At 48.8% G+C, this 8,160-nt stretch overlaps 1 protein-coding gene across 1 annotated transcript in view; it reads left to right on the plus strand.

The window, feature by feature from the left end:
• Positions 1–8,160, plus strand: part of CTNND2 (catenin delta 2) — a 700,986-nt gene that overhangs the window by 678,507 nt on the left and 14,319 nt on the right. The window contains exons 22-23 of the mRNA XM_011364122.1: positions 1,702–1,828; positions 5,531–5,662. Of these exons, the coding sequence (XP_011362424.1) occupies positions 1,702–1,828; positions 5,531–5,662 (259 nt within the window). The remainder of the gene's footprint in view (positions 1–1,701; positions 1,829–5,530; positions 5,663–8,160) is intronic.

The raw sequence follows: 8,160 nt of genomic DNA on the forward strand, positions 1-8,160 counted from the left end.
TCCCCAGACCGTCCTGGACGCCCAGAAGCTTCGCGTCTTCCCGGCCCCTCCTCGCTCACTCCTCTCCAGTCGCAGGGACTTTGTCGCTCTCCCATGAGCCAAGCCCTTTCCCACCCCAGTGCCTTCTTCACCTCTGATCGTGTCCTGGAAACCCCCAAACTCTGTCTTCAGTGTCTGGCTCCTTGTCATCCTCCAGGACCCTGCTGCAACGTTAGCTGTGCCCAGAGCGCCTGGCCAGCCACACTCTGAGAGCCAGCACCGCCCACCTGCATTTCTCTGTCCCCTAACCTGGCATCCACCAAGCTGTTTCCTTTCAAGCACTTACCAGTATGCCGCGTTTTAGTATTAATGTGTTTCTTTACTTACTTACTGTTTGACCTTGGGTGGCCTATTAAATGGTTAGGGCTCAGGTTCCTCCTCTGTAAGATAGGGACAATAATAGCTTCCAGCCCATGAGATTGTCGAGAAAATCTTGTCCTTTGTAAGTACACAGTGTGTGCTAAGTAATTGCTTTCAAAATAACGTACTTCACAATTTTGGCTTTATCCTGCCCATCAAATCGAGTGGGAATAATGAGAATTAGATAAACAAAGACACAAATATTGAAACGAGTATGAAGCTCGTTCTTCATTAACCTTTTATCTGTTTGTTTGCGAAGATTCTTTATAGAGCACTGAGTCCCTTAAAAGTCAAAATATTATCAGGAAAAGAAAAAGCTAGAAGAGTTGAAAATGGTTGCGTCTACGAAGCCGAAATTGGGTGTGGGGCAGGTGTCTGTTTTTCTTTGTTATACTGTCAGTACTATTTGACATATAACTTTGATAGAAGGAAGCTTTAATTAAAAAAGAAAACAGACTGGAAGGAAATACCATGACATGTTATCAGGAGATCTCGGGGGGTGGGGGAATTACTGGCTTTTTTTTTGTTTTCTTCTTCTAAATTTATAAAATGATCCATAATGTATTTATGTACTTTTTTACACTGCAAAATAGTGCATATGCTTTTCATCTATTAACTACATATTGGAAGGCTTACTGGAGGACTCAGTAGCAGGATGCATTGCCAGTATGCGCTAGACTGAAAATTATAACTCCTGGGGCAAAGCAGAGAACACACCAGTTAAGGCAGAATACTCAGCATGAATACGACAGTCAAGCCGAAGGTGTCAAGCAGACGGGGCGGGGGCGTTTATGGCAGAGAGGAGATACATCCCAAGCAATGTAAGGGAGATAAGCCAGAGGGAGGACCCTGCTCTGCATTCTGATCGCTAACGGATTGTTCCTGGGAACAAGAATAAACACTTTTGAAAGGTGGTTGAAAAGAGGGCCAGGCAGAGCGAGAACCAGGTAGGCACAAAACAGACAGTTTCAGGGTCATCCAACATTCCAAGCATCATGTTTCCATTTAAGTAAAAGCCCCTGGCCAAAGCGGGTTTGCCAAAAGACCATTTATTCCACATTAGGGAAGGAGAGCAAGCTCTGAAAGCCGGCACTCCCGTGTCCGGCTGTCTGGGAGGAACGGGAGGTGGGTCTCAATTCACACTCGTCTCTGTTAACCTTGACAATGGCCCAGAGCTCCGAGATCTCTTTTGACAGCAGGCGGAAGTGTTTTTGCGAATTCAGATGCTTGGAACTTGGAAATGTCAGGAGGCGAAGCATCACTCTGCCTTGCCCGCTTACTGGGAACGTGCTGTCTTTGCAGGACGGATGGTCCCAGTATCACTTCGTAGCCTCGTCTTCAACCATCGAGAGGGATCGGCAAAGGCCCTACTCCTCCTCCCGCACGCCCTCCATCTCCCCTGTGCGTGTGTCTCCCAACAACCGCTCAGGTAAGACGTGTCCGGAGCCAGCCTGGTCTCCCTCCTTCCCGGCCCCTTAGCGGACCCTGCCGACAGGACAGCCATGCCTATCCCAACAGTTGCTGGAAATGACAAATGGATCTGTTTTCTTTGGGTTTCAGTGGGGACTCTGTGGTAGGAATACACAGACTCAGAGCAAATGTCTCTTTCTAACAGATTTCTAGAAATCTCTAACGGCCGTCACGCACAGGAAATGCATGTCGTGGACCCACATGCACTGAGGAATGAGGTTAAAGAAGAAACGTTGAGTGTTTGCATGTCAGAGTTTTCCAACTTAAAGTAGTTTGAGCTGCATTTTATTCATTAGAATTGGGATAACCCAGGAAACGGGGGAGGACGTGCCGTCTCTCCCTTTACAGTGACATCCACTGGAACTACGTCACTGCAGGTTTCATTCCTACCCCATGTCCGATTAGCTTGTCGTTATTACCTTTAAACCGGCGGATAAATCACTGATAAATTCTTATTACAACCGGCCATAACTTTTAGGTCATTTAATGTCTCTTTCCTCACTTTGTCACCTTCCTATTGCTTAAATTCCCTTATTTACTTGTAGAAGGACTTGACTTTTACCCCCCTTTCAGTCACATCCTATAATGCCAAAGAGCAGAGAAAAAAAAGGTGAAATATGAGCACATCATTTAGTTTATGAGGAACCTGAGTTTTATTGGGCTTTAGTCAAAGTATAAGTTTTTAAAACTTTGCTTTTGATGTCTGCACTTCAGTTTTTGTTGTAAGAAAGAAGGATGGAGAAAGAGCTACACGTGTGCGTGCACACGTACACACGCACGCGCACACACGCACGGGCTTTTATTTAAGAAAAGTCGCTTCTTGTTCTTCTCTGCCCTTTTTCCACTGAGGAAGGAATATTTCCTGGAATACAGCTCAGAGGGGATGGCAGAGAGCGTGGCCCAGCAGAGTCCCCTCCGCCCTGGAGGACGTGCGTCATATAACCTCACACCACACTTTACTGTCAGGGTGATGGGGAAAATCAGAAATGAATGGGGAATATCTGACTGAAATAAATGAGCCTCTCCCAGCCTCCCGAAAGCTTGTATTTTCGGTGTGGTGTTATTGCTTAGAACGTTAGTCCCACCCTAAACGACCCACCCTTCGCGACTGGAGAAATGTCCACCTCTCTCAGAAGCACGGAGGTGGCCTTTTATGCTCACATTTCTGCAGTTCTTAAAAAGGTAAAGACCGTTGAATCTGGGAAGCATGAGGATGGCGTCTTGAAGAGCTCTAATTACTAAGAAGCCGTCAGTGCTAGGAAGATGAAGTGTCACAGTAGAGTGGAAGGTGCCAGAAGGAGCAGCAGCATCCTATTAGGATGTTAACATGCCAGCCACTTAGTGGGGGCGCTGCCCGGCCTTTCCTAAGCGAGGCACATCAAAGACACCTAGTAAACACTTGTTTGCATGATTTCGTTTCTCCCAAGTGTCACCCTGATTTCCCGGAGACCACCGTGTGTGTGTGTGTGTGTGTGTGTGTGTGTGTGTGTGTGTGTGAGGTCTCAGAAGATAATTACACACTTAACATAGTTTAATAAACCTCCCCATCTGTGCAATATTAGATTCTAATTTTAAAAGCTTCGGTCAAGAGGCTCCAAAATACCTTCCTTTTGTGATGGCCATGCAGTGACTAATGAAAGGCTCGCCTTGATGCAGGAAGAAGCCAAGGAGCTCTTAAGGGCAAGAGAGGGACTCTTCCGGGAGCGGAGGAGGGAGAGCAGGAGAGAGGGGCAGAGGGTGGAGGAGGTGAGCGGGACACAGCAGAGGATGGTCTGAGAACACGCAGGAACTGGACAGTGCCGTCGAGTTACGCGGGGCATTCATGGTTTGCTTCTCCGTCTTCCCACTGAATTTACAACCAGAGATTCTGGTCCGGCCGGTTTCGGGTGAGACTCAAGCATCTGTATTTATTCAAGCATTCCAAGTAATTCATTCTCAGCCCGGATTGGCAACCTCTGAGGGTTTTCAAGGGCTGAGCAGCGAGCCTCGATTTTATGTTGCTAGGTCTGAGAAGTGGGCGGGAGGCATTTCAGGACGGGCGGGATGGGCAAAGGATCCCTCCGTTTACCTTCCCAGCACTTGGCTGTGGTGTCTGCTGAGCACCCTGCCTCTCGTTCTGGTTTGTTTGCACGTGCATCTCCTCAGCTGAGTGAGCGCCCCTGTAGTTCAGAGAGTGCTGTCCCCCGCTGTCAGCGTAGAGATTTGCACGTAGAAGATAACTAAGTTTGGTGACATGAATCGAATGGTTCAGACAGTGAAAAGAAAGGTAGGTTCGGGGGTCAGGCTTACCCAATGGGCTGGAGTTGTGGGCCGGATGCAGAGCGTGTGTACGATAAGCCTCGGGGTAAACTGAGGCTTAATTGGGGAGAGGCTTGGACGCTAGCCAAGGAAAGAGGGCTTTAGCATTAAAAAAAATCAGTTCCCCACAGTTTCCATAGCCTTAATGGTCACCACATCTGCATGCTAAGTATGAATTCCTACGCCCATCTACTGAAAAGTCAGACTCAGCTCTAGGATGGGGGCGGTGGGGGGTGGCGGGGCTTTGAGGCGGGATGGTACTTTGCTAAGCTCATACCGAGTTAGCTGCCACTGGTTAAGCTCCAGCTGTGAGTCGGGGCGCTGGTGAGCAGCGTGGAGGCCCACACGCGGGCAGCCACCAGGCGGGGCGCACAGCTAGCCAGCTCACTGTCAGCACACGCCCGTGTCACTCGAGTTCCTCCCACACGTCTCTGCATCGGCAGGGCTGTTTAGTTCCTCCCGGTCCATCCGATCTCTCAAGAAAACTAAGCCTCTTCTTATTTGCTTCCTTACCTCCAAGTTCAGCTTTTCCTGTGTTGTGCAACCAGTGTGTTAAGAATCACGGATTCCCAGGGAACCCTCTAATTACAACCCATCCTCATAGAGCTGGAGACACAAAGGTCATTCAAAGGCTCACTCTGTGGTCCGACAGACTGCAAAGCAAAGGGATGAGACGCAAGGTGTGGGTGAGAGATAGTTGGGGACATTCATCGAGAGCTGGAGCAAGGACACCCCGCCGGGGAAAAGGAGCTGTCCTCACACCCTGCCCCGGCCCACCCGGCAGGCTGATCTCTGCGGGGCGGCTTATCCAGCCCCACAGATCATCCTGTGTGGAGAACTTCTTCCTCCGCTTTCCTTTAGGGCAGTTTCTGGGTGACTTAGTATGTCAGTAAAACTGCATTTATTCTAATCAGGTATTTTTCAGTATCAGTCGTAGCTCCTCTGAAACACATGTAACTAATAAAAAGAAGGAAGGAAGAAGAAAGGAAGTAAAAGAGGGAGGGAGAGTGGAAGGAAGGAAAAGAGAAATAAAGAAACCAAGACCAATCTCGTTCTTAAAACTGTCCCATACACCTTGGGCAGGTCGTGTCCCTGCCAGATGTCTAAGGAAGACGGCTCCAGGATATATTCTTTGATTACCCGCCCCCAAGCCATGTGTCCCCTTAGCTACAAAGCACCAAATAACACAGGGCAAGAGAATGGATAAAGAAAGAGGCCAAAACAACAAGAAAATCGACAGGTCCGTGCACACGTACTGACATGTGTTGAGCCAGGTGCATTTATGGCCTGAACTGTTTATGCGGAAAGCTGTCCGTGCCGTGGAATGAGACACGGAAAGTCATCCTTTTATTTCTTTATGTAGCAAGTGCCCCAGCTTCACCTCGGGAAATGATCAGCCTCAAAGAGAGGAAGACAGACTACGAGTCCACTGGCAGCAATGCCACTTACCACGGAACTAAAGGGGAACACACTTCCAGGAAAGACACCGTGACAGGTGAGCTCAGCTTCGCGTTTCCTCCTCGGATGGAGCTCCTGGATCTGGGACCGGGCGGAGGGCTGGGACATCGGACTTCGGGCAATACTTGACAGCTCAGCAGGAGTCAACGGCTAGGTCACTTGAGAGCTTGACAGCAAAGATCCCTGGGGATTGGAGATGAGAGAATCAAGCCAGAGGTATGAAAACCGAGCGTCTCGGTTTTGAAAATAGCTGAGAGGAAATGTCCTCTATGTAGATTCTCCTCACCCTCTTTCCCTACCCCTTTCCCTCTCGCCCAGCTTGGACTGGCCTCTCAAATTAGAGAGAGAAGTCACGTAGCTCTCTTCTTAGCTGGCATGACCCAATAGAGCCAGGCTGTGCCTACTGGGAACGGTGGGGGAGGGGAGGCGTGAGGGGAACAGAGGAAGAGGATTTAAGAGAAAAGCATGGAACTTCTGTTGAGACATGGTCTCTTCTTGCCTTGAAACCAGACTCACAAGAAGATTCATGAGAATCAATGACTGCAGGTTCCCTGCGGAGGCATTGATCTTTCATGCCCTTCATCCTTCGCTACCCCAATTATACTCATTGTCTCTCTATTCTCATCAGCTGGGACTCTGTGGAGGTCAAAACCGGTGCGCGTTGCCACCCCTCCAGCGTGCCCTGCCAAGCCTAATAACCACACAGCTGTCCTTAGGGCGGGGTTTGCATTTCACATTCGTCATCCCCTCCAGGCTGTCCACAAACCTCCCCCCTCCCCAGCTTGGCCCCTCCTCCAAGAAGCAGGACTTGGGGGCGCTGATGTAGAGAAGGTTGTGCCTTGAAAACAGAGCCGCCAGAGCCATCAGGATCTCTAATGGCATTCTATACCCTTCTTTGCTCCCTGGATGTAGAGATGGGTCCCTCCTGAAACAGGCCATGGGGAATAGAGCTCTAACAGGACAGGGCCAGATGGGCTGTTGATAAAACTGGAATGCGAAGGACGCAGTCCTAAACAGACCCTGAGACCCTCTTATCAGAAGAATCTTTAAAGCCTGGGGTGCATTTCTCTAATATTATCTAGGGGTCTACCTGCAGAGAAGCAGAATAGACAAATTGGATGATTCATTAAGATGTCCAGACCAGGATGCCTAAGAACATTTTTCTAACGGTGTACGTATTTACCCCAGAGGCAGTGCGTTCCGTGGTTACTCCGCACGGCCGCGTAAAGAGCAGCACAGTAAACGGACACTCACGATTCCTCCCCCCGGTCAGCACTCTGCCTCCCTGTACAGACCCCACAGGGAATGTCTCAGCCCTACTCCCGAAACATCTCCGCAGTGGAGGACTGAGCTCATTATGTAGGACAGACCGCGTGATTCTCATTCACTGATTTCTGCCCCACTTGTAAATGAGCATGAACAAAGAAAGGTATAGATTTGGAGGCTCGGTCCCGAGAGTCATTTGGGGGAAAATCGAATCTGTACTGATTACTCCAGGGGCGTGCGATGCCGGACTCACCTGGCCCATTCATTTTGTGATTATTACGGCCCTAGGTAGGCAGGCACATCACGGCCAGGCTGGGGTGACAAGCTGAGATGATAATTACAAGAATAATTGTGAAATCGACCGCATTATTTAACTTTTCTCTTTAACTCTGTTGCCCAGTGGAATCATTCAAAAGGCTTATAAATGTGGGTGCGTTTATGGCGAAGTACATGATCATGCCCTCTACACATAACGAAAAATAAAATCTAAGCTGTTTCTGATGTTTAGTTTTCCTAGAAAATGGCAGGGATCTTGACAACTTCAGGATTGAGATATATGTAAATTTTCAGACTTACTTAGAGGCTTAAACAGCTCTGCTCTAATTTACTTAAAAATGCAAGTCAGTACTAGCCATGTAGCAAACCTAGAAGAATATCGAGATCTTTACTGAATAATATGTTTACACAGGAAGGTTCTGTTTAAGCCAGTCGGTACTGTATGAAACCGAGTTGTTATCGCGTTGATGGAGGTGATGATGGTGATGGCGGCAGAGGTGGCGGTGATGGTGGCGATGGAGGAGTCAGTGATAATGAGGGTACTGGTAGTAATGTGGTAGAGATCATGGTGTTGGTGTGGGTGGTGAGACCTGCCACCTTCTGTGGTGGTGTGAACGAGCCTGCAGCCAAACCAAGCGGGAGCCAACACGTCACACAGGAAGGAAAGGGTGAGTCACCAGCCTCTGCTCTTCGGCTCTATTGCACGCGCCCATCATTCCAGCTTTTACGTGCAGGTCAGATTTCTTTCGACCTCTGCACCAAGAGCAGTCCTTCCTCATTCACCAGTAAATCCAGAGACACTTCAAGTTGAGGGCATTGAAAAATATCTGAGAAACTACGGCTTCCTTGTTTCCAAGGCATCGGAAGATGCTCTCTCATTTTCCCCAAAAGAACATTCTTCCCTCTGTGGGAAAACCATGGGATGCTTCCCCCTAGAAATGCAGTACAGGAACACTGTGCAGTGAAAGCAGTTCTTTGCCTGCGTTATAATCT

The sequence above is a fragment of the Pteropus vampyrus genome, unplaced genomic scaffold (assembly GCF_000151845.1).
Source record: "Pteropus vampyrus isolate Shadow unplaced genomic scaffold, Pvam_2.0 Scaffold94, whole genome shotgun sequence".
In the NCBI taxonomy this organism is placed as follows: domain Eukaryota; kingdom Metazoa; phylum Chordata; class Mammalia; order Chiroptera; family Pteropodidae; genus Pteropus; species Pteropus vampyrus.